The sequence below is a fragment of the Felis catus genome, chromosome A1, assembly GCF_018350175.1.
Source record: "Felis catus isolate Fca126 chromosome A1, F.catus_Fca126_mat1.0, whole genome shotgun sequence".
Taxonomy (NCBI): Eukaryota; Metazoa; Chordata; class Mammalia; order Carnivora; family Felidae; genus Felis; species Felis catus.
Window position 1 is genome coordinate 171,975,527 of NC_058368.1, and position 27,197 is coordinate 172,002,723.

The 27,197-nt window shown below is 36.7% G+C and overlaps 1 protein-coding gene across 11 annotated transcripts in view; it reads left to right on the forward strand.

Annotated features, from left to right (window-relative positions):
* Positions 1 to 27,197, forward strand: part of APC (APC regulator of WNT signaling pathway) — a 151,419-nt gene that overhangs the window by 115,578 nt on the left and 8,644 nt on the right. For 4 of the 11 annotated variants that reach the window (XM_019838005.3, XM_019838018.3, XM_019838007.3 and 1 more), the window contains 9 exons: positions 622 to 726; positions 8,407 to 8,505; positions 11,773 to 12,151; positions 14,331 to 14,426; positions 15,726 to 15,779; positions 19,447 to 19,586; positions 20,137 to 20,214; positions 21,346 to 21,462; positions 24,010 to 24,224. In XM_019838005.3, coding sequence (XP_019693564.3) covers positions 622 to 726; positions 8,407 to 8,505; positions 11,773 to 12,151; positions 14,331 to 14,426; positions 15,726 to 15,779; positions 19,447 to 19,586; positions 20,137 to 20,214; positions 21,346 to 21,462; positions 24,010 to 24,224 — 1,283 coding nt within the window. The remainder of the gene's footprint in view (positions 1 to 621; positions 727 to 8,406; positions 8,506 to 11,772; positions 12,152 to 14,330; positions 14,427 to 15,725; positions 15,780 to 19,446; positions 19,587 to 20,136; positions 20,215 to 21,345; positions 21,463 to 24,009; positions 24,225 to 27,197) is intronic. The other 7 variants (XM_011285189.4, XM_045034696.1, XM_023258973.2 and 4 more) reach the window with 5 other exon arrangements.

Below are 27,197 nucleotides of genomic sequence, written 5' to 3' on the forward strand. Positions count from 1 at the left end.
TTACAGAGTGACTGCTGTGTACTGGATATAATCTATCCTGAAATGACTGCTTTTACTGGATATAATCTGTCATTTTCAGTTCATATAACAGATGGTGGTTACATTAAAAAAGGTTTTGGTTTTATTCATATCAGATTCTAAGAGCTTATTGATTTCATCTGACTTTTATTAGCAGAGGATATATATATATTCTGTGTTTAAATATACCTATACAGAAGGTATTTGTAAGCTTAGGTAATAGTTTAACTGTTAATATTTGCAGCTACATTGAATGCCAGAACCATGTGACCTTGTGGAAGAGACACTTATTTATTCTAGTGGGGTTATATCCCTGATAGTGATGTGAGCACAGCTGGTGGAGGATGGTGTTTCTGTGAGTCTCAGAAAATCCTTTGTCTTGTGCGGCTCTAATGCTCAAGGGACACACTTCACTTTCCTCCTGCTGAAATAGTCGACTGCCAACCATGCTGGAGGTTATGAAGTATAAAGTGCAGTTCTTTGCTTTTGTAAACCTATAAAATTGATACATTCAGAGCTTTAATACAGGACAGGAAAAAAAGCTGTGGGCTAAGAAAGCAAACACCATTTTTGCATGTAATGATATTAACTCCATATTAACAGAGGTCATCTCAGAGCAAGCATGAAGCCGGCTCACATGAAGCTGAGCGGCAGAATGAAGGTCAAGGAGTGGCAGAAATCAACATGGCAACTCCTGGTAGTGGTCAGGTAAAGAAATTTATTGGTTTTCTTTTTAATTAACTATTTAAATATTTCTAAAGGAATATGGGGTGAGATAGTCCTCAGAATGATCTGTAAATCTTATTGATTTCCTTAATCCTGAATGAATATCTCCAGAAGAATTCAGTGCCAAAATGCTATATTTATTACATCTAACAATGACGTTTCAAAATTTCTAATTTAGAGCTATATTTTATACCTCTAAATTCTGTATTTCTGTTTTAGTCTGAAATGATTAGCATGAGTAGAGGGGTTTTTTTGAAAAATAAATGCTAAGCTGCATTTTGCTTATATATATGATTTGACCTAGTTGTTATTGCTTGCATTGAACAGATTTGCTCTTTCTCTAAGGCATTCTTTGAAAGGGATTATTTGCAAAGACATTTTTATGTTTTTAAAAATGATCATAAGGACTTTGTTATAATTCTTTTTTTCTTTTGTACTTTAACATTACATAAATCTGAAATCAAAATTTTATCATTGAAAAAAATGATACTAATGCTCATAAAAAGTAAAGAGACCTAGCTTAGTCATGTTTAACCATTATCACATCATTGCTAGCAAAATTGTGGAAGTCAACTTGATTTTTTTTGTTTAATGTAAAACGGTTATCTTGTTATCCTGCCTTTAGTTTTCTATTAGAGTTTTATTGGAATGCATCCTCATATGACAGAATTTTCCTTGGGGTGTTATGTATTCTCCACATTTTTTTCAATGAATATTTTTTTGTTGTAAATGAGTGATTTTTTAAAAAAGAATTTCACTAAGTTTTTAAAGATAATTTCCCTACTCATGATGTAAAATACTCCTTTAGTGTCTCTGGTTGTTTTTGATGATACTATATTTTTAAAAAAGGAATGTATTAAAATTTAAAGCTTAAAATGTCTCATAATTATGTAAATTTATTTTACTGAGTTAAAAAAAGAGATACTTCATTTTTAGTATTACTAATTACCATTATACTGGGGGAAAACTTCAGCTATAAATGGTAAACTGGGGCAAAAGAAATTATATTTAACACATTTGAGTTATTCTTTATATTTTGGGAATTATTTGGGAAGTTTATATTTTCCTCCACATATCTAGAAAGAAGAAAATTTTTATGTTCTTGACAGAAAAAAATTGTTTGCCCCAGATTAGACCACCTATTAATGCTTTGGATCATGTTCCAGTTATTACGTATTTTAAAGTCTCATTTATCAATAAGTTGTCTATCCCATTTAAAATCTAATAATTGAGGGGTGCCTGGGCGGCTCAATTGGTTAAGCATCTGACTCTTGATTTCATCTCAGGTCATGATCTCACAGTTCATGAGTTCAAGAACCGATTTGGGCTCCGTGGTGACAGCTCGGAGCCTGCCTGTGATTTTCTCTCTCCCTCTCTGCTCCTTCCCTGCTTATGAGCATGCACTCTCTTGCTCTTTCTCAACATAAATAAACTTTAAAAATAATAATAATTGGATCCTTACCACACTTTTTATATCAGAATTAATTCTAAGTAGATTAGATTTCATGTCAAAAATAAAAATTAAAAATATAAAAAGATTAGAAAATATATACATATAAAGGTTAGAAAAATGTGGGTAGAATGATTATAATCATGAGGGAAATCATGAGGTGGGAAAACGGAAAAAATCAGTAGCTTTCACATAAAAACGTAAAACTCAAGTACACCATAAAATTATAGCAAGGTTACAAGACAAAAATTAAGATCTCATTATTTACATTTATTTATAACAAGAAAAAGTTACATTTCAAAATACAAAAAGAGTATAAATTAATTAAAGATCATTAAAACATGAACAAATGACATTACATGAACAGGAACTAAAAAGAAAATGACTTTTAAACATATGGAAAGGTCATCAGTTTCATAGTAATGATATATAAATATCAACTATAGCCAAAATAAGATTTTTTTTTTTTTTTGGATACCATTGGGTAGACAAAGATCATTAACACTCAGTATTGATAATGGTAAGTTTATAGGCATTCTCATGTGTGAAATGGAGCATTCTCATGTGTGAAATGGAACAACCTTTCTGAAAAGCAGTTTTGTAAATAAGCATCTAAATTTCTAGCTGTACCTGCCTTGTGGGTCATCATTGCAATATCTAACATTTTATGCTATGAGGTAATCAGTCAAGAATGTTCAGACATGTTTGAAGAGATTCATCATATTATTTGTAATAACAAAAATTAGAAATAAATGTATATTAATCAGTAGGTAACTGAGTAAATTATCATTTGACTGAGATAAGTGGTTAAATGGCTCTGGAGTCAGCAGTCCCGGGATTAATCCCATTCCTCCGCTAACTAGCTGAGAGACTGATCTTGGACAAGTATAAACTCTGAGCTTCAGTGTTTCCTCTAGCAAAATAAAGATGATATTGTTGTGAGAACTAAATGCGATATGTACTTAATACAGTTCTTGGTGGATATAGACACTCATTAAACATAATAGCTTATTGTTGTTAATAACTAATAATTATGATTTTTTAAGTAAAATTATGTGCCAGATGTTATAGTAGACTCTGGAGAGATCGAATTGAAGAGGACAAACAATCCCAGGCCTCATAGAACCTATGTGGTACATGAAACATCCATACAAATGTTAGAAATGATAAATTAGATCTCTGTTTATATAGAGATCTTCTATTTCAGCCTTGCCTTTTCTAGCATATTTTTCATATTATAATCAGAGTGATCCTTCCAAAATACCTGCTTATATTGCTTATTTATTTAAACCTTTCAGTGGCTACCCAAAGTGCCCAAAGAATAAAATCCAAATTCTTTGTTGCCTGCTTTTTCAACATTATCACTATATGCCCCCATTTCTCTACACTCCCTCAACTTCAGCTTCTTCGGGTCCTTGAGTATGTCCAGTCCTTCCACTCTCTGCCTGGAACTCTCCTCTGTTTCAGTTCACCAATATGTGTTCTACTCATCCTTCCCCTCAGTTTAAATGGCAGGCACTCTTCCAGGATATTTTCCTTGCTCCTGTCTCCCTAGAACTGATTAAGTGCTCTATCAGGTACTCTCTATTTCTGTTCTCACTGAATTTAGCACAATTTATTATAGGTTTAATTGTCTTCCTTCTTAAAATCCTTTAAGCTGAACTATATTGCCATTGCTCACCATTGTAACCGAACAAACTAACATAGTACTTGATAGACAGTAAATGTTCAAATGCTTACTGAGTTTGGGGCACCTGGATGGCACAGTTGGTTAAGCATCCAACTTTGGCTCAGGTCATGATCTCATGGTTCATGGGTTCGAGCCCCGCGTCAGGCTCTGTGCTGACAGCTTGGAGCTTGCTTCAGATTCTGTGTGTCTCTCTGTCTGCCCCTCTCCTGTTTGTGCTCTGTGTCTCAAAAATAAATAAACATTAAAAAAAATTAATGTTTGCCTAGTATTAATACATGCTATTAATTTAGAAAAATAATTTTAATATTTTTTCTTAAAATAAGTAATCTTCCATACTGTACCTATGTATATGTGTGTACGTGCATAGAAAAATGAAGGAATATTCAAAATGTTACCAATGATATCTCTAGTGTTGGGATTATGTTGTTTTTACTTTCATATTTACATTTTTATGTATTGTGTGAATTTTTTGTGATGAACATGAGATCTGTTAAAAACATTGAATCGGTGGCAAGTATTCATTCTTCAAATGGTGAATTTTGATATTGCCATAGATTCTGTGGTAAATATGATAAGACATTTGTTTGGCAATATTAGCCATAGACTCTGCCACCAAATCGGTGTTTCTGTGGCACTAATATTGCTAATGTCATCTATTTGGTTACTTTTAGTCACTGTTTAAAACACTACTACAGCTACTCCAAATCCTGATGTAGCTGAGTGATCTATATCTGTGTGACTGTGATTCAATTAACCAAGATTCCTTTAACTATCTTAATAGGATCTATACACATGACAACCTCTTGGGATTTCTTTTTTTGTTTTATTATTTGCTCCAGAAATAAAAACCATTGACAATAATTGAATATGAAAATCAGATCTTTGACTCTCTCAGGATCAAAGTAGCATGATGCAGCAAAGCTCCTATCCTTGCGGACTTATCCCTATCACTGTGTGAAGTACATTGTACACCCTCTCTCACTGGTTTCTGGCCCACATCCTTTCTGCCAGAATGATCTTTACAAAGATTTAATCACCTCGTTATAAAACCCTTTATTGGCTTCCTTGGTTCTTAGAATAAGATAACCCTTTATTAGGACCTGTATAATCTAGCTCTTATCAAACTTGTCAGCTTTACGTCACACTTTGCTCTTACCACTTCAGCCACACTGGCCTGTTAGTACCTCATATTTATTGGGCTTCCTTTTCCTGGGCATCCTGTGCACAATCTGTGCCCCTTCCATATAGTACTCTTCTCATCCCATTTTACTCCATTAACGTCAGTCCACGTGTCTTCGCGTTTAAGCATGACTTTCCCAAGAGGCTTGAACATAACAAATCCCATTGTTATAGGCCATCCTAGGACGTTCTTCTTCTTTGAAGAAGACTACATTTGCAGTTTACATTTATTTGTGTGATTATTTTATTAGTATTGATTTCCCCCACTAGACTAAACTCCAGAAGGGCAAAGATTTTATCTAGTTTTGTCCATTTTTCATATCCTAACAGTCCCTGGTAAATAGTAGATAACAGTAAATATATGTTAATTGGAAGGAAGATCTGGCATCCCTTCTAGAAATAGTGTTTCTTGATCTGTGATTAATCTCCCCTGGAAGTTAAATGGAAAGACGAAGTTAGAAGTAAATTATACAGGTCAGATCCCTGCTTGCTTAGTATATAACTGCATGTGTAATTCATTTGTGAATTTGTTCTTAGCTTTTCTATGTAAAGTTTAGAACCAGATCTCTAGTGAGAGCCAGTAAGTAGTGATGAAGATCAGCCAAGACTGAGAAAAAAATGAAATGATAGAACACTTTGCTGCTAATAAGCATTTTAAAACTTTTTACTATGCAAAACTTCAAACATATACAGAGGCAGATAGAATAATAGAGTAACCCACATGTACCCTGTCTACCTTGCCCTCCCATTTTATTTTTGAAGACGATCCGGCATCATCGTTTCTTCCATAAATATTTCACTCTGTATTTCCAAAAGATAAGAACACTTTTTAAAAATATACAACTATTTGGGCACCTGGCTGGCTCAGCCAGTAGAGCATGTAACTCTTGATCTCAGGGTCTCAACTTCAAGCTCTCACATTGGGCATAGAGCTTACTTAAAAAAAAAAAAAAAAAGCAAAATATATATATAACTATATTGCCATTATTACATTCCCAAAGGAACTAATAGTAATATATCGGATTATCCAGTCAGTATTCAAATTTGCAGTTGTTTCATAAATGTCATAATTTTTCACAATTTATTTGACTCTTTTCAGGTAAGGTTTGTGATTGGGTTTGGTTATAGTCTTCAAAGTCTTTTAATCTATAGTTTCCTTTTTTGTCTCTTGTTTTCTGGATGTTTATTTGTTAAAGAACCAAAGCTACTTATTTTATACAGTTTTCCAAAGTCTGGATTTTACTGATAACATCTCCATGGTATGTAGTTTGACATTTCTCTCTATCTTCTGTATTTCCAGTAAATTGGTATTTGGATCTAGAGATAGAATTCGCCTTGGATTTTCAGTTGTTTTGTTTTGTTTTGTTTTTGCAAGTCTTTTTCAGAGTGGCATTATGGTCTTCTCATCTTTAGTCAGGAAGCACATAATGTCTGGTTGTCTCTCTTTTTGTGATATTATCAGTAACTGATACCTTATGCCTAGTTCCATTAATTCATTAGGGGTGCAAAATTAGCTGGAATACTTCTGTAAAGAGAAACTTCATATGTACTCTTTGATTACTACCACATACAATTTGTTTCTGCCTTCAAAAAGTTTACATTCTAGCTTTTCCTTTTGAAAGATTAAGAACTGCAACAGAATACTTGCCAATATTGCTATCTAGGTGGATGTTATTCTTATAATCATTATTTTTAATCATTAATGAATTGTGTTAGCTGTGGCCTCTATTTTAATAGGTCCCACATATTTATCTGCAGCCCCAGATAAATATGTCCAGAGTTGCATCCTGGTTTTCACATGTCCATTTTTCCTGGGTGTCAGTATATTGAATGGTGATCTCACTTCCCACACTGAAACCTGTTATCTCTTCCTGAGTTTTATGTATTTTTTAATACCAGCATTATCCATGCATTTATCCAAGCTCAGTGCCTCCACGTTGTCCTTGGCTCCCAGTGTCTCTTTACTCACATCCAGTCAGTTAGCAAACCAATTGATTCTGTCCCCTACACGTGCATATCCCCAGGGCACTCAGTCAGTTGAGAACCTGTATCAGGTTCTATGCTGAGCATGGAGCCTGCTTAAGATATATTCTCTCTCTCTCTCTCTCTCTCTCTCTCTCTCTCACGCGTGCTCTAATTATTTTTAAAAAAAAATTTTTTTTTTTTAAAGGGGCGCCTGGGTGGCTCAGTCGGTTAAGCATCTGACTCCGGCTCAGGTCATGATCTCACGGTCCATGAGTTCGAGCCCCGCGTCGGGCTCTGTGCTGACAGCTCAGAGCCTGGAGCCTGTTTCAGATTCTGTATCTCCCTCTCTCTCTGCCCCTCCCCTGCTCATGCTCTGTCTCTCTCTGTCTCAAAAATAAATAAACATTAAAATAAAAAATTAAAAAAAAAATTTGTTTTAATAGAGTATTCTCACTTCCTTACTTTGTGTCCTGCTCACTGCTCAGCTGTTGAAAATACCCTCTTCCTGATTTGCCATCTTTGAGCTCTGCATCCTGTCTTTTCATACTCTTTTAAAGGTATAATTCTGGTTGTGCCATCCTCCTGCCTAAAGTCTAGTGGCTCCACAACGTCCACGGTTTGAAAGCAACATGTTTAAAATGACTCATGAAACACTTAATTTAACCCAATCTTTATCTCCCACCATACACCTTGTGCTCTGTCCACATTAAACAAATACTCCATGCTCTCATATTTATTACCTTTACACAGACTGTTCTATATGTCTCCCTACTCCAAGATTCTAGGCCTACCTTAAATGTTACTTTATGCAGCCTTTAATAGTTCCTTAGCAAGTAGTTGTTTCTTCCTGTTTTCCCTAAGTATTTTATGCATTTTTCTGCTGTGGTGCTTATAATATCACAGTGCAGTTATTTATTTTTTCATGTCTTTCTCCAATGAGGTTTTAAGCAGTCCTCTCTATACTATGAGCTCCTGGAGAAGTTAGACTGAACCAAATTCCTAGTTAGTTTTGTGGTAATTTAGAGCATTTCATCAATCAATAAAGCTTTCTATCAATAAATGTTTATTTGACCAAATGTGGTTGCATCTGTTTTGATCTGTGAAAAAATACCACTCTTAGAATTTCTTCAGTGTTTGGTTACTTCCATACAGTAGTTTAACTTCTTTTGCAGCACATCTCCTTTTCTCCATTTTTGCCTTAAAACCTACTTAAGTTCACAGGTAAAAATACTCATCTTGAGTGTTAAAATGTCCACACTTTTAATTGTGTATTTAGCTGTTTACCTTAAAGACAGTTCATTTGGTGCACCTTAACATGAAGTTAGCTCTATTTGTTTATAATCTAGATCATTCTATTCATAATTTGCTTAATTTCTAGGGTTCAGCTGCGCGAATGGATCATGAAACAGCCAGTGTTTTGAGTTCTGGTAGCACACACTCTGCTCCTCGAAGGCTTACAAGTCATCTGGGAACCAAGGTAACAGAAGATTACAAACTCTGGTCACTAATACTATGAGTACTTTGCTCTAAAACATTCTTCACTCATCTTTTAAATTCAGCTAGAGGACAGTTCTGGTTCCATCTCTTCTTCAAGAAACATCTTTTTATATAAGAGAGCACAAAGGAAAAAGGATTATAAAAACTGCCAAATTAGCTAGTTTTTTATTCTTTTTCAGCTATATTGTGCACTTCTCTGCAAGTACTCTAAGCTCCAGCCACACTGGCTTCCTTGCTGCTTCCCACGCACTACCTGTCACTTTTCTGCCTCCATGACTTGGCTATGATGGCACACACATCCACTTTCTACACCACCACAAAATGACTGTCAGAATCCAAGGCAGCCTTTAGAGCCCTTCTTGGGCTTTACTTCTTTACAGAACATTTTCTGATTCCCAAGTTCCTCTCACCTCCCCTTGTGGTCTGTCTACCTCCTTGGGGTCACTGCAGTTTGCATGAAGTACTCTCTTTCTTTTTTTTTTTTTTCTTTTTCTTTTTTAATGTTTATTTGTTTATTTTGAGAGAGAAAGAGAGAAAGCATGTGCAAGCAGGGGAAGGGAGAGAGAGAATCCCAAGCTGGCTCCATGCCGTCCACAGAGCCCAACAAGGGGCTCCATCTCATGAACCATGAGATTATGATCTGAGCTAAAATCAAGAGTCAGACACAGACTGAGCCACCCACATCCCCCTGCATGAAGTTCTCTTGGAAATAGGGACTTTTTTCCTTAATCTTTTGCAGCGTCTAGCACAGAACCTGCACATAAGTGTGTTTAATAAATATTCAGTGAATAGAAAAATTATCAAAATGGAATGTTACCCAGTGTTAAGCTAGTTTTTTTAGAGTCTCTCAGATATTAGCAAGTATTTTAGGACTTTAGAATGGTATGTTTTAAAAAGAAAATAATTATTGTATTGTTGTCATCTCTGTAAGTTGGCCAGAGTCTTTAATATTATATTGACAAAGATGAAATTCTAATTTAACTAAACAGTATATTTTTAGTTAAATCTCACTAATTCATTAACTGTTTTCACAGAATACTCTATGTATAATCTTTCTTTACTTTGACAATATAATGGCTCTTAGGAAAAGCATTACTGAAATAATGCTGATTTAAGAAATGAATTTAGAGTAATCAGAGATAATTGTTAATATGAGATTTAATACTTTTAATAACTCACAGCTGCTAATTGAGACCTCTGGTATGCCAGTAACTGTGCTAGAAGTTATGTGTACATTTCCTCTAATCTCAAAAACACTGTGAGGTATTCTTGTCCCTCTTTTTTAAATAAGAAAACTGAAGCAAAAAAAGTTCAGGCAGCTGTTGCGTATTTAAATTGGAATTCATCCCCAGATCTGTCCAACATCAATATGTAATTCTTACTATAAAGAAAATCTAATATTCAGCAGTACTACTGCATGAAAATCGGCAGCTAGAATACCATTTCCTGTTGAAGTAACTGGTGAATGATCATATTAAGACCTTACTACATTTTTTAATGCCAGCTACTGTCCTATACAGGTATTATTTCATTTAATCTTCACAGAGGAAATCTCGTTAGGTTAATATCTCCATTTTGCAGTTGAGAAAACTGGTCTCAGAAATCAAATAACTTGGTAGTGTCACACAGCTCATTCCTAAGTAGCGGGGCCAAAATTTGAAAGCCCAGTTTTCCACGGTTCTCCCTTCCTAAAACTTTAATATCTAAAAGTAGTGTGTGTTTATGTATTTAGAGTTTCTTAGCCTCAGCATTGTTGACTGGATAATTCTTTATTACAAGATGTTAAGCAGTATCTCTGGTCTTTTATCTTTTAAATGCCCATAGCACTTTCTTTTGCAGTTGTGACACCAAAAAATGTCTCCAAAGCAAAGCATGTCCTAAGAGGGCCAAAATCACCCCTGATTGAGAACCACTGATTTGTAGAGATGTTACATTCTTTATATAATAGCCTCGATTTTTATGTAATAGCTCTCACATTGAAATGAGGCTAACCACGGTGCAAGATAACTGGGTACTGTTTCCAGTCTAATCTACTTCTGAGCAAACCCTTAAAATTTGTTGTCAGAGTTATTGATGTTTACTGGTTGCTTTAAAAAAAAAAAATGGTTAAGAAATCTGGCCTTGGAAGGGGCGCCTGGGTGGCTCAGTTGGCTAAGTGTCCCAACTTTGGCTCAGATCATGATCTCGCGGTTCGTGAGTTCAAGCCCTGCATCCAGCTCTGTGCTGACAGCTCAGAGCCTGCAACCTGCTTCGGATTCTGTCTCCCTCTTTGTCTGCCCCTCCCCCACTCAGCCTCTGTCTCTCCCTCTCTCTCAAAAATAAACAAACATAAAAAAAAAAAAAGAAAGAAACCTGGCCTTGGAGCACCTAGGTGGCTTAGTTGGTTGAGCGTCCAGCTTTTGATTTCGGCTCAGGTCATGAACTCATGATTCGTGAGATCAAGCCCCGAGTCAGTCTCTCCCCTGAGCATGGAGCCTGCTTAAGATTCTCCCTCTCTCTCCCTCTTTCTCCTTCTCTCTCTCTATCTCTCTCTCTCTCTCTTTCTCTCTCCCTCTATGTGCCTCTCCCCCTACTCTCACACACCCTCACTCTCTTTTTCAAAATAAATAAACTTAAAAAAAAAAAAAAAAAGAATCCTGGCCTTCTACTCCCTATATGATCATGGCATTCTTCCTTTTATGGCAGAATATTTTTATATGTATAAGGGAGAAATTATATACTTTTAACAATATTATAATCTGGTAAAGTTTAGTGATTGTTGAAAACTAGTATGTAGTAAACAATAATTGTTGAAAAGTTTTCTATTTATTGATTATAGTTATAAATTAAAAGAAGTACAGTAAAATTTTAAATTGTACATTTAAATAAACCACATTCCTCATTTGTGTGTGTGTGTGTGTGTGTGTGTGTGTGTGTGTGTGTGTGTGTGTGAAATCATTTGATTGTCATTCATTATAATCAATGGATTATTACCAGCTATTCCAGAAAAAGGGCAGTTTAAGTATGTAAGAAGCTACTCTCTCTTTCAACACTGTATGTCACTACTGCTTCTGTTTATTCATATAAACAAATCAGTGATGATTATATGGATTTTGAAATAATGCTCATTACTTCATCCTGGAAAGGGGTTTTGAGTTTTGTTTTTCTTTTTAATGAGTTACAATAAATATCCCATTCATCACTTCATTGGTGTTAGCATTTGGATATTAAAGTCATAATTTTGTTTCTAAACTCATTTGGCCCACAGGTGGAAATGGTGTATTCATTGTTATCAATGCTTGGTACTCATGATAAGGATGATATGTCGCGAACTTTGCTAGCTATGTCTAGCTCCCAAGACAGCTGTATATCCATGCGACAGTCTGGATGTCTTCCTCTCCTCATCCAGCTTTTACATGGCAATGACAAAGACTCTGTGTTGTTGGGAAATTCCCGGGGCAGTAAAGAGGCTCGGGCCAGGGCCAGTGCAGCACTTCACAACATCATTCACTCACAGCCTGATGACAAGAGAGGCAGGCGTGAAATTCGAGTCCTTCATCTTTTGGAACAGATACGAGCTTACTGTGAAACCTGTTGGGAGTGGCAGGAAGCCCATGAACAAGGCATGGACCAGGACAAAAATCCAAGTATGTTCCCTGTAGTGCATGTTACAAAGCAAATGTAAAGTTTTGTAAATGAAAACTTTTTAAGTTAGTATGTTGTCTTTATGAGTGGAATATGAGTGGGATATAGGAATGGGAAGTTCATAGTAGCCATCTACACTGCTAACATAGTTTAAAGCTTAAGTCTGTATTTTTCTAGAAAAAATTGAGCAAAGGGCAACCAAAAAAGTACAGGGAATCAAGAGATATATAGTCATAGCATCGTATATTTAGAAAGAACTTGAGCAATTATGTTTTTCCATCCCTTTCCTTTTATAGATTAAGCTCAAGAAAGTGACTTTATACAAGTTTATTCAGCAGTTAGTGACCACACCATAATCTTTACATTTGCATAACATTCTGTTCAGTGGATGCAGAGATATGTTATATCTGTTATATTATTTGGCCCTCACAACAACCTTGTGAAGTAGGAAGGGAAAGTATTATCTCCATTTTACAGATAAAGAAACTGAGGCTCGGAGTGGCTAAAAGACTTGCCTGAAGCCTCATAGCTACTAAGTGGTAGAGTCAGGAACAGAGGCCAGATCTTCTGACTCTCAACCCAGTGCTCTTCCCACTGTACCATCCTACTTCAGGCCATGGGCCCTACTTACTGGGAGTGATCAGCCACCCAGCTCTTTGCTGAGGGAGAAACCCTGGGCAACCAACCCCTCTCCATCAGCAGGGAACATGGGAGTTGGGACCCTTGGGGACATAAGTTACTTCATTCCTGTAGCAAGAACCAAAAGCAGTAAGTATATAAGGTAAGATCTTCTTTTCACCTGGTAAGAAAACACACACACACACACACACACACAGGCACACAGGCACACAGGCACACAGGGTGGGGACTGTTGTAGTAACCTGTTGATTTAGGGATAAGGGGTGATGGTGAGAACACCATCAATGAAGATTTAGCAGGTTTTTTTTAGCTTACGTATAAAGGTGAATGTATTTTAAATTTACAAATTTTCAAGAATGAGAAAATAGCAGAAATGGTCTTTTATATCTTTTATATCTGTTTTATATCTGTTTATATCTGTTTATATAAAAGATATTGTTATATCTTTTATATCTGTTTTATATCTGTTCTCAAAATGGTTAAATTAAATATTATTACTTCTGAAAAATAGACTTTTAAAATGTTGATTTCACATAATGAGTTTTGAAACTTTGTACATGGTATTAAATGTGAAGTCATATTTTCTTGGACATCTCTTTAGATTTTTGTTTACTCTATATAGTAAGCTTTCTCTACTAGGTTCATACTGTATTTCTTCTTTTTTTTTTTTTTTTTTTTTAAGTTTTTACTTACTTATTTTGAAAGAGAAAGGAAGGAGGGAAAGAGAGAGAGAGAAAGAATCCCAAGCAGGCTCCGCGCTGTCAGTGCAGAGCCTGATGGAGGGCTCAAACTCAAGAACTGTGGGTTCATGACCTGGGCCAAAACCAAGAGCCAGCCACTTAACCAACTGAGCCACCCAGGCGCCCTATACTGGATTTCTTTATTACATTTGTACACAGCTAAGTGTTTTTAACCCACACTCATGACAATAGTTTAAATAGAAATTATAACAAAACAGCTTTATACCAAAGTGTTTTTATTCTTTTATATATTCAACATAATTTTATTTTATTTTTTTATTTTTTTTTTAATTTTTTTTTTCAATGTTTATTTTTGGGACAGAGAGAGACAGAGCATGAACGGGGGAAGGGCAGAGAGAGAGGGAGACACAGAATCGGGAACAGGTTCCAGGCTCTGAGCCATCAGCCCAGAGCCCGACGCGGGGCTCGAACTCACGGACCGCGAGATCGTGACCTGGCTGAAGTCGGACGCCTAACCGACTGCGCCACCCAGGCGCCCCTATTCAACATAATTTTAAATTATTATTTGAGTTATAGCATAAACCTGCAAGGGATTTATACTAACAGATTTGGCTAAAGGCAGGTAAGTGGTAAATATTTTTCTGGAACCAAGAAAAACCCTTTACTCATATTTTCTTTTCCATGTTTGTCGTATTTATTCATCTATTCAGCAAATATTTGTTGATCTACTAAACTACTATGCATTAGGGATATTAGCCTTGTTTTTTTTTATTAAGTATAATAAACATTATTGCTTTTGAGAAAACAAAGCATTATGTTTTGTATCAATTTTATTTTTCAGTGCCAGCTCCTGTTGAACATCAGATCTGTCCTGCTGTGTGTGTTCTAATGAAACTTTCATTTGATGAAGAACATAGACATGCAATGAATGAACTTGGTAAGACAAAAATGTTTCTTAATGCCGTAGAAGAAACCAACATTTTTCATCATCGTTGGAATAAATGCCACACGTTTCTATTACCACCTGCTTCCTCCTTGTAGGAAATGATTATACTCTGGTTTCCGGAGGGAAAAAAAAGGGTTTTTAATGATAGGCACTGCTACCTTGTTTAAACTAACTTGACTTTTCAAAATCTTAGCCAGCAGTTAGCAGAACTACTAACTGGGCTACTCCTTGCCCCTGTTGCCATAGCAGACCCTATGTGATAGTTGCTGAGGAGGGTAATTTAAATTATTTTGAAATGTGGAGCTAGGTGATTGTTCTTGAACTCAGTCACTTCTCATGGACACCAGAAGAAATTATTATTAAAATTCTCATTTATCTTCGTGGTTACCAACACTTTGCTGGATTCTCATGATAAGCAGCATAATATCTCTGAAACTGGTTAATGAAGAAAATCATTATGGTCTAATTTACGTTAGAAGTATTCCACTAGTTTTGGAAGGATTACTCTTTTGTGTATGTGTTATCACACACTCTAAACCTTTTATAACCTGCATTTTTGTGCACCCCATTTTTCATGTAACGGTTTTTCTTTGATTTCTAGGTTCATTTTGCACATGTGGTATTTATAATTGCATCATGCTGAGCCATCTCATGTGAACTGGATCTCTAGTCGTGCCACAAGCAAGAACCGTACACTGAGTTCCCATCTTAGTGTAGCTGTGCCCTTGCTTTTCATGCTGTTTATTTTACATTACACTCCAGCCCCCACTTTGTATTCCTACCACCCTCATCATTGTCATTCATCATTTATCTTAAAAGTCACAAAGTCATGAGACTCTTAAACACAGAGAACCTAAATGGCCAAAAATGAGTGTTGTCTCCTTCAGAGTCATCACTTTGGGGGGCTGTGTACTTTGTGAGCTCAGGCCTGTCCTCCAGCCATGCTTTTCTTCCCACAGGCCCTTGCAGTTGGCCCATCTGATTCTCTTTCCTTCCCCCACCCCCAGCCTCCCATGGAACTGAGTGTGGTCTTATGAGTTTGCCCCTCCTTACTACAATCTCAGCATTTGTGAAAATTTTACATTTGAGTGTTTTTTTAATGCTAGTAATTATGGGAAGGGGATAAAAATCATGAATAAACAAGAAAACTAATCCAATTTTAAACTACTACAAAGGTTTTCCTGTAAATGTCCCTGTGTTCCAATGAACTGTAGATTAGGACTGACACATTGATCATCTGAATTTCAAAGTAAAACCTAGACTCAGTATTTGTTCCTCTTCCTTCTTCAGGTAGGAAGGCTACCCGGGGCATTTCATCACAGGAGCTAGGGCAGGGGCTTGCAGGTGAGGAGCAGGATGGGGCCTCTGGGGGTGTGACTGTTGGCACAGAGCCACAGGGGGTTACCTTCTTCTCATTCCTAGCCTCTAAATTTGTACGAAGCAAAAGAAAGATCAAGGTTTGTGGATTGTGCAGAGATGGAGTAATTAAGCACAAGGTAATCTGATAGTGAGGGATAAGGAGGAAAGAAGTTCCAAATAGATGAAGGGACATTCCAAAGCCCAGTCTGCTGGGACTGTCATTTGTACATAGAAGATTCTACAACTTACCCAGGTCATTTAGGTTTGCATCAATTAGTATCACAGGTTTTAGACTATAGTATCAGTGATATATACATTGATTAAATGCCCACTCTTTCCTAGAAACCATGCCAGGCCCTGGAGGTAAAATGATGAAGATATGGTTCTGACTTTCAAGGAACTCATGGCTTATTTGTATTAGTATTTCCAAAACTAGATCATAATAATCACCAGAGGTATTTGTCAAACCATACAGATTCCCTGGCCCTGTAGCAGGCTTAGTAAAGCAGTATCTCCAGAGGGGGTACCCAGGAATCATGTAATAAGTGACCCAGGTGATTCTCATGATAAGGAAATTTTGTGAAACACCAATATATAGAATATTTATGTTGAGTCCCTAATGTTTATTTTAGAATGAGACGTTTCATGCTAGTGGTGATATCTAAACCCAAGGAAAAGGAAAAAATACACCTTTTAAAACTAAGAATCATCTATTATCTTTTTTTAATATAAGTCTAAATTAAGGATTCTGTTGAATGGTTTCTTTTGAAACCATTGGTCCTCTATTAGCTTTAAGGTTATGAGGTACTACATTGGATTATATTTGGTCCATCTGGACCCCTTTTTTAAAACACAGACACTGAGCAGAATGTGAAAAAAATTATGCTTATCATCTTTGCATTACCTTGAAAAAGCCTAAGTTTTCTTAGGGCATCTATTTTTTATTCTATCAGTCATGAATTCACGTCATATTTTTGTGAATCCATTTATAGTTTTCACATATATATTCATTGCCTTAAAATTTACAGAAAATTTTTTTTTCATTTGCCTGAAATCATAAAAGATTCTCTCTTTTATCTGATATCCTAAAATTTATTGAATGTTCCTTTTTCTTCATGGTGTTGCTGATATTGACAATATCCTTCTTTAATCATTGTTTTCAGAATCCAGTCCTGAGTTTTTTAATTTTTCCGTTCAAAAAAACTCTTTGTTCATTTAGTGCCTTCTTGAGACCTTCTTTATTAGATCATTTCACTTTCTTAAGAAAGTGTCACAGATACTGATATAGCAGGCAGGATTTCATATAGTCACAAAGCATAGTATGTTTTGTTTTGGTATTGATAGCCTGCTCTGTAATGCTCGACATCTTGGTGATCTTATCAGTATATAGGGCCACAGTCTTCAATTCATCAGTCACTCCCATTTCCATTTCCTGAGTCAGAACTCTCACTTCTTCTACTGGCTCCTTCTAGTAGTAAGCTCCTTAATACTTTACTCAAGTATTAAATGGTAGAAATTCCTCAGAGTTCTGGTGTAGGTTTTCTTCGTCTCTCCCTAGGCAGTATCTTCCAGTCCATGGCTTCATTTACAGTGTTTTTCAGATTTACATCTTAATCTGAGTTTGAGACACATTATCAAATCATTCATCTGACATCTTCATTTAGATGGTTTTTCAGACATTTTTAACTCAACTGCCCCAACTGAATTTGTTATCTTCTTCATCCCCAAATCTCTGTCTCTTCCAGGGTTCTTTTTCCCAGAAAATGGCATGCCAGCCAGCCCAGTTGCTCAGGAGACAATCTCGGGAGACATCCATGACTGTCTCCTCCTTATCCCCTACGTTTAGTAACTGAGTACTTTCATTCTGCTTCTTAAATCTGTCTCATCACTGCTCTCCTTTTCGTCTCCAGTTCAAGCCACTGTCGTCTCTTCTGTTCTGCAGTTCTTTGTCTTATTTGTCTCCACACGTCCAATTGTAATCCATTATGCACCTTGCAACCATAGGAGTCTGTTTAGAGCACACATTTAATTACTCCTCCTGTCTGAAATCCTTGGTGTGACATATAAAGTCTTGCATGATGTCTCCACCCATTTTTATAGCCTCATCTTGTGACCTTCTCCTTGTTGCTAATTTAAGGTTCAGGGGCTTACTGTTTCATCTGCCTAAAATGCTTTTGTATTATTCCTGTCCCACCCATTTTAGACACTCATTCATCCTTTAAGTCTTAAACTTTATTTCCTCAGCCTTTTTCTCGATCCTCCCAGTCTAGGTTAAATCCACCTATTACCTTGACCTGTGCCTCTTCACAGTCCATTTTACCTTAATTAATTGTTCAGTGTCTGCCTTTCCTCTAATCTATAAGCTCCATAAAGATAGTGGCAGTATTTTGTTCACTGGTTATGTATTTTTCCATCATCATGGGTGGTTGGAGGAAAACCTTCCTAAATATGGTTTGGATTTTCCTTAACCAAATTAATTTTCACTTATCTATGTTCAAACTCATCTGTCATTACTGCTAGTCATAAAGATTTGCACCAGCCTTCCTACAGTTAATTCCCCTGGCTTGGAATTCTTGACTCCAGTTAGAACTTCTACAAACTTGCAGATTCCTCTACAGACTGACCCTTCTAAATCATTTACAAAAATACTAAATGTACAGGTCCTCTTTCAGATTAATAACCTGACTGTTAAGACTTAGAATTTCCAAGAATTGCCTGTTTATATTCATCCTCCTTTTTTCTAAGCCACTTCTCTGTGACAAAACAACATCCCTAGTCCCATGATGATTAACATTGATGATGAATAATATTTTGAATAGCCTCCATATGCATTTTTATTTTTATTCACCTGCTCACCATTTTGCTTTACCTTTTTTATTTTGTTCTGTTTTGTTACTACCCCTTCCTTTATGTCTTTCGCTTTCCTTTTCCTTCATTTTTCTCCTTGCCTTCCTAGTGTTGACCATTGTGGGTCGAGCATACCCAGTGGTGGGAATCACAGAGAAAAAAATACTCAATTCTAGTGTAGTTGAATGTATCAAAGAAAAAGTAAGAAATGTATCAAAGAAAAGTAAGAAAAATTTTTAAATATATAAATATATATGTAGTTTTATAGAACTTATTAATAAGTTGAACAGATAATTCTTTTTCATAAAAAAAAAAAAAAGCTTTCCTTCATGCCGTTTTATTTAGAAATCTCAGGATTCCTAAGGATAATTCTTTGGCAAACCAAAAACATTAATTAGGCCATAGTGTATAACATTGAAGAATGTTTGTAAAGTTCTAATAATAAAAATAAGTTACCTTTTTCTGCCTTCATGCGGGAAGATCTAGTGTTAGAAAGTAGCCTTCTTCATCAATGAGAAGATACAGTGTGTGTGTAGTAAATAGAGTATAATTGCTCACTTCACTAATGAAAGGGTTTGAAGGGTGGAGAAAACTGGCAGAAAATGGAGTAATTATCATTTGTACTTTATGAGTGTATTTCACAAAAGTTCTTTATAACAGTTTTTGTAGCTTCTAGTTCTAAAGACATACTTAAACCATATATTCTCATTCTTTGAGATTTTTTCCTAGTAATTAGTTTTTAAATTTGGTATTACTTGTTTTATTTTAGATTATTGTCTTTTTCCTCTTGCCCTTTTGAAATTAGGGGGACTACAGGCCATTGCAGAATTATTGCAGGTGGATTGTGAAATGTATGGGCTAACTAATGACCACTACAGTATTACATTAAGACGATATGCTGGAATGGCTTTGACAAACTTGACTTTTGGAGATGTAGCCAACAAGGTATGTTTTAGAAGATCCGTTTCTTAAGATCTCTCTGGTATGAGTTAGTTTCATACAAACTACCTTTCACTAATTTTCTTTTTTTCCTTTCCTCATTAGACATTCACTAATAAAAAACCTGAACTTCACACACCACTGCATATTCTTACTCATTACGTTGTCTTACACCTAAACAAAGGCAAAACATGGAACACAGTAGTGGATTTATGTAATTGCATTTAAAATACTGTTCCTAGGAATGAGAGCAAAAATCTGAAAATCCTGATGACATATGCAAGTGTACACATATATTGGTTCCGTCCAAATAAGAGACTTTACTTTAAAACCCTTTGCTTATTATTTCTTATCATTTATTCATTTTATTTCTCCAGTATACTAAGAACTGATAGCAAAAGACTTATGTAATCTGGTTTTACATCTTTTATGGGTAAAATATTAGGATGATTAAAATGAGACCGTTAAAACTGGATTTGAAGTTTATTAGACAAAAATAAAGCACAGCTTCATTTTGCCTTGTTACTGACCCTCTGTTCCATTTCTAATTTTACAGGCTACACTCTGCTCTATGAAAGGCTGCATGAGAGCACTTGTGGCCCAACTAAAATCTGAAAGTGAAGACTTACAGCAGGTACTAGTTAGAATCACAAATGTTTTTTGGGGGTATTTGTGGGTTAATATCATGATTTAGATTAATTTAAGCTTTGGCTCAATATTTAGTGTCTCATGTTTCAATTATGGTTACATTAATACCAGAATAAAGGAAAATAATTATATTGTAGGAATTGCTTTTGGCACCATATTAGCATTTAGGAGGAATTTCTTTATTAGTAGATTTCTACTCTAAACAGTAGCATTAAGGGGCGCCTAGGTAGCTCAGGTGGTTAAGCACCCGACTTCGGCTCAGGTCATGATCTTGTAGTTTGTGGGTTCAAGCCCCGCATTGGGCCCTGTGCTGACAGCTCAGAGCCTGGAGCCTACTTCAGATTCTGTGTCTTCCCTCTCTCTCTGCCCCTCCCCCACTTGCATTCTGTCTCTCTCTCAAAAATAAATATTTTTAAAAACTTTAAAAACAAAAGCAGTTAGAGTGGAAGAGAGCCAAAGCATAAGAGACTCTTAAAAACTGAGAACAAACTGAGCGTTGATGGGGGGTGGGAGGGAGGGGAGGGTGGGTGATGGGTATTGAGGAGGGCACCTTTTGGGATGAGCACTGGGTGTTGTATGGAAACCAATTTGACAATAAACTTCATACATTGAAAAAAATAAAATAAAAATAAATGAATAAATGAATGAATGAATGAATGAATGAATAAATAAATAAATAAATAAATAAATAAATAAATAAATAAAAACTTTAAAAACAAACCAAAAAAAAAAGCATTAAAAACAAAACAACTATAGAGGCACCTGGGTGGCTCAGTTAGTTGAACATCCCGGCTCTTGAGGGTCATGGATCAAGCCCCAGGTTGGGCTCTGAGCTAAGCATGGAGCCTGCTTAAGATTCTCTCTCTCTCTCTCTCTCTCTCTCTCTCTCTCTCTCTCTCTCCCTCTCTCCCTCTCTCCCTCTCTCCCTCTCTCCCCCTCTCCCCCTCTCCCCCTCTCCCCCTCTCCCCCTCTCCCCCTCTCCCCCTCTCCCCCTCTCTCTCCCCTCCCCCTTCCCGCCCCTCTCCCCCACTGGCACTCCTGCTCTCTCACTCTAAAAGAGAACAAAACTATAAATTATTTTATATTCAAATTATTCTAAAATTGATTTCATTTGCAGGTTATTGCAAGTGTTTTGAGGAATTTGTCTTGGCGAGCAGATGTAAATAGTAAAAAGACATTGCGCGAAGTTGGAAGTGTGAAAGCATTAATGGAATGTGCTTTGGAAGTTAAAAAGGTACCTTTGAAAACATTTAATATTCTCATTCGGATTTTCATCTTTGGTTACTTTTTCCCATCCCTGAGATTCCTTAATTCGTGACCCGCTTATCTCATCAGTTCTTATTCTTAGACTGCTCTAAACTCCTACTAAAGTATTAAGATGGAAAAGATTGTACAAAGTGTCCTAGGGTAAATCAGGGTTTTTCGGATTTGACACTGTTGGCATCTTGGACCTGATAATTGTTTGTTTTAAGGGACTGACCTGTGCCTTGTATGGTGTTTTGCAGCATATTTGGCCTTTGTCCATTAGATACCAATATACTTCCCCTCAGTCATGACAGTCAAAAATGTCTCCAGATATTACCAGATGTGCCCCAGAGGGGCAAAGGGAAAGAATCATCCCCAGTGGAGAATCACTGTGTACGTAGTGTTAGTGTTACTCTGTGCTCTCCAGAGTCCTCAGTTTTGACAGTCACCCTATCAGGAGGTGAAAAGACCCAAGGGCAAGGAATTCCTCAAATAATAGTTTGTTTACAAAAGGAAATATCACCAGATGGCATATCTACTTCATAAACTAAGCTAATTTAAAAAGAAAAGCTTAAACTTGAAATCTGGGACTAAGCAGGCTTCCTTTCACCCAACCATTCCCCCTGGACCCACAGCCTACATTATTTTTCTTCAAAATGTCCTTTTCTGAGAAGATAAAGAATTTGGGGGTTTTGTTTATTTATTTGTGTATGTATTTTTGTGAAATTATACCAGGAAAACCCAAGAAAATCAACTGAAATATAATTAGAAATAAGAAAAGTATTCAATTAAAAAACTGGTTATAACAATAATATTCAAATATACTTAAGGTCTGCATACAAAATACCATTAAAACACTCTTGAAATAGCAGAACACTTGTATTTCTTACAGGGAGGAACATATACAAATGGCCAAGAAGCACTTAAAAAGATACTCAACGTCATTAGTCCTGAGGAAAATATAAATTAAAACTAGTGAGATACCATTACATATATTATATTGGTTAAAATGTAAAAGATTAACCAAGTGTTGTCTAGGATGTTAAGCAGCTGGAATTCTCATACACTGCTGGTGGGAATGTAAAATGGTATATACCACTTTGAAGAACATTTGGCAGTGTTTTAAAGTTAAACATAGACCAACCATACAACCCAGCCATTCAAGTTCTAAGTGTTTACCAAAGAGAAACAACCTCTGTTCACACAAAATCTTAAACACAGATGTTGTCAGCAATTTTGATAGCCAAAAACTAGACATAACTCTAAAGTATATCAACAGGTGAATGGGTAAAGAAGTTATGGAATGTCCACAATGGAATACTATTTGGCTATTTAAAAAATGAACTATTGGGGTACCTGGGTGGCTCATTTGGTTAAGCATCCGACTTTGGCTCAGGTCATGACCTCTTGGGCCCCGCGCTGGGCTCTGTGCTGACAGCTCAGAGCCTGGAGCCTGCTTCAGATTCTGTGTCTCCTTCTCTCTCTGTCCCTCCCCTGCTCGTGCTCTCTCACTCTCTCTCTCAAAAATAAACATTTTAAAAAATGTTTTTTAATGAGCCATTGACACATGCAATAATCTATAATGACAGAAACAGATCAGTAGTTGCTTGGGGCTGGCAGTGGATTACAATAAGATACTAGGAAATTTAGAGCATTGATATGTTTGTTATATACAACTTGCTGTTTTTATTTAATATTAAATCTTAAACATCTTTCCATGTCAGTATATAGAGGGTTTTTTCTGGGTTTTGTTATCATGAAATGTCATCTTTTCAGAATGCACACCAATTCCGTCTCATAGTCTAATATGAGCTCTTGTCAGGGTTGCCCAGCTGGGTGACTTAGTCGGTAAAGCATCCGACTTCAGCTCAGGTCACGATCTCACAGTCCATGAATTCGAGCCCTGCGTCAGGCTCTGTGCTGTCAACTCAGAGCCTGGAGCCTGCTTCAGATTCTGTGTCCCCTTCTCTCTGCCTCTTACCTGCTCACACTCTGTTTCTCTGTCTCTCTCTCTCTCAAAAGTAAATAAGCGTTAAAAAATTTAATATGAGCTCTTGCAAAATATGTGTGTACCATCTAAACACATAGAATAAAGTTCATAAAGGTCATTAGTTTAGTATTGTGTTCTGCTTGTTCTATGGGGACATCACTTAAGTTCCATTTGGTATTTTATGAAAGTTGTCCTAAATGAAGAGTTCCTAATACTTTGCCCATGAGGGGCAAGGAGCAGGGGAGTTGTGCAATAATAATAACAACTTACTCAAGGTGTGCTGGGGTGGCCCAGTCGGTTGAGTGTCCAACTCTTGATTTCTGCTCAGGTCATGATCCCAGGGTCAGGGGATCAAGCCCCACGTCAGGCTCTGCATGGAGTGTGGAGCCTGCTTGGGATTCTCTCTTTCTCTCCTCTGCCCCTGTCCCCTGCTCACACTTTCTCTCTCTCTTTAAAAAAATTAACAACTTAATAGAAATAAACACAGAAGTTGGAAGAGGCACATTCCAACTCTAATTAGATGACACATGTTCTGTTTCTTAATAGGAATCAACCCTCAAAAGCGTATTGAGTGCCTTATGGAATTTGTCAGCACACTGCACTGAGAATAAAGCTGATATATGTGCTGTAGATGGTGCGCTTGCATTTCTGGTTGGCACTCTCACTTACCGAAGCCAGACAAATACTTTAGCCATTATTGAAAGTGGAGGTGGAATATTACGGAACGTGTCCAGCTTGATAGCTACAAATGAGGACCACAGGTAAGTTTTATATTACTTTCAAATGAATTAGTGTAGAATTCTTACCCTTAAAAAGACCCAGTTGTAAGTAGTGTTTTGTTTAATTGTGCAGGTTCTAAGCCGAATTGTATTTATTCTAACAAAAGTTTATAGTATCACAAAGATGTGTACAAGTAAATAAATGACACTTAAAAGGTATAACCCATACGTAGGGAAAAAAAAGTTACAAATACTACAGAGAACAAAATCTCATTGTATATGTTAGTATGGCATAAAGGAGTATAAGGTTTATAAAGAACAAAACTTAGGTGTATAATCCAGAGAACACAGTAGTTCATGTCTTTCTAACAGTGTCTTAATAATCATAATGTCATTTAACCAACAACCATTTATCTAACTAGGGCTGTGAAACCTAAGAAAGTACCTGAGATACAAGGCACACATTTTCAGAACTTAGGCTCTGTATTTTGTCAACAAAAATATGGGTATCTTTCACAGCATATTTATTTATTGCTTCCCATTTTCAGAAAGTCCAGGAGGTGCTTTTAGTAACAGTACTTGTAAAGAATGTGAACATCTTCTCTTTAGGTTTTTGATGCACAGACTAACAAGCCTTATAGCCCTTTCTGCTATGCAAAGAAGACCTCTTAAATTCAGTAAGCACTCAGCTGTTTGCTGGACTGCTGAGAGAACTGTCATGTTAAGGCTCACTGCACACCCTTGCCGATCAATTTTAAAGTCCTCTAAAGTTGAACATGCTGTCATTAAACTTCAGTTTACCGTGCATTAAACAAGCTATAGCTCTTTCAAGTCCCAAAGTTCTCAACCTTTGGGACTCTCAACCTTTGTTTTATTTATTTATTTTTTTATATATATATATATGAAATTTATTGTCACATTGGTTTCCATACAACACCCAGTGCTCATCCCAAAAGGTGCCCTCTTCAATACCCATCACCCACCCTCTCCTCCCTCCCACCTCCCATCAACCCTCAGTTTGTTCTCAGTTTTTAACAGTCTCTTATGCTTTGGCTCTCTCCCACTCTAACCTCTTTTTTTTTTTTTTTTGCTTCCCCTCCCCCATGGGTTCCTGTTAAGTTTCTCAGGATCCACATAAGAGTGAAACCATATGGTATCTGTCTTTCTCTGTATGGCTTATTTCACTTAGCATCACACTCTCCAGTTCCATCCACGTTGCTACAAAAGGCCATATTTCATTTTTTCTCATTGCCACGTAATATTCCATTGTGTATATAAACCACAATTTCTTTATCCATTCATCAGTTGATGGACATTTAGGCTCTTTCCATAATTTGGCTATTGTTGAAAGTGCTGCTATGAACATTGGGGTACAAGTGGCCCTATGCATCAGTACTCCTGTATCCCTTGGATAAATTCCTAGCAGTGCTATTGCTGGGTCATAGGGTAGGTCTATTTTTAATTTTCTGAGGAACCTCCACACTGCTTTCCAGAGCGGCTGCACCAATTTGCATTCCCACCAACAGTGCAAGAGGGTTCCCGTTTCTCCACATCCTCTCCAGCATCTAGAGTCTCCTGATTTGTTCATTTTGGCCACTCTGACTGGCGTGAGGTGATACCTGAGTGTGGTTTTGATTTGTATTTCCCTGATAAGGAGCGACGCTGAACATCTCTTCATGTGCCTGTTGGCCATCCGGATGTCTTCTTTAGAGAAGTGTCTATTCATGTTTTCTGCCCATTTCTTCACTGGGTTCTTTGTTTTTCGGGTGTGGAGTTTGGGGAGCTCTTTATAGATTTTGGATACTAGCCCTTTGTCCGATATGTCATTTGCAAATATCTTTTCCCATTCCGTTGGTTGCCTTTTAGTTTTGTTGGTTGTTTCCTTTGCTGTGCAGAAGCTTTTTATCTTCATAAGGTCCCAGTAATTCACTTTTGCTTTTAATTCCCTTGCCTTTGGGGATGTGTCGAGTAAGAGATTGCTACGGCTGAGGTCAGAGAGGTCTTTTCCGGCTTTCTCCTCTAAGGTTTTGATGGTTTCCTGTCTCACATTCAGGTCCTTTATCCATTTTGAGATTATTTTTGTGAATGGTGTGAGAAAGTGGTCTAGTTTCAACCTTCTGCATGTTGCTGCCCAGTTCTCCCAGCACCATTTGTTAAAGAGGCTGTCTTTTTTCCATTGGATGTTCTTTCCTGCTTTGTCAAAGATGAGTTGGCCATAAGTTTGTGGGTCTAGTTCTGGGGTTTCTATTCTATTCCATTGGTCTATGTGTCTGTTTTTGTGCCAATACCATGCTGTCTTGATGATTACCGCTTTGTAGTAGAGGCTAAAGTCTGGGATTGTGATGCCTCCTGCTTTGGTCTTCTTCTTCAAAATTCCTTTGGCTATTCGGGGCCTTTTGTGGTTCCATATGAATTTTAGGATTGCTTGTTCTAGTTTCGAGAAGAATGCTGTGCAATTTTGATTGGGATTGCATTGAATGTGTAGATAGCTTTGGGTAGTATTGACATTTTGACAATATTTATTCTTCCAATCCATGAGCAGGGAATGTCTTTCCATTTCTTTAAATCTTCTTCAATTACCTTCATAAGCTTTCTATAGTTTTCAGCATACAGATCCTTTACATCTTTGGTTAGATTTATTCCTAGGTGTTTTATGCTTCTTGGTGCAATTGTGAATGGGATCAGTTTCTTTATTTGTCTTTCTGTTGCTTCATTGTTAGTGTATAAGAATGCAACTGATTTCTGTACATTGATTTTGTATCCTGCAACTTTGCTGAATTCCTGTATCAGTTCTAGCAGACTTTTGGTGGAGTCTATCGGATTTTCCATGTATAATATCATGTCATCTGCAAAAAGCGAAAGTTTGACTTCATCTTTGCCAATTTTGATGCCTTTGATTTCCTTTTGTTGTCTGATTGCTGATGCTAAAACTTCCAGCACTATGTTAAACAGCAGCGGTGAGAGTGAGCATCCCTGTCGTATTCCTGATCTCAGGGAGAAAGCTCTCAGTTTTTC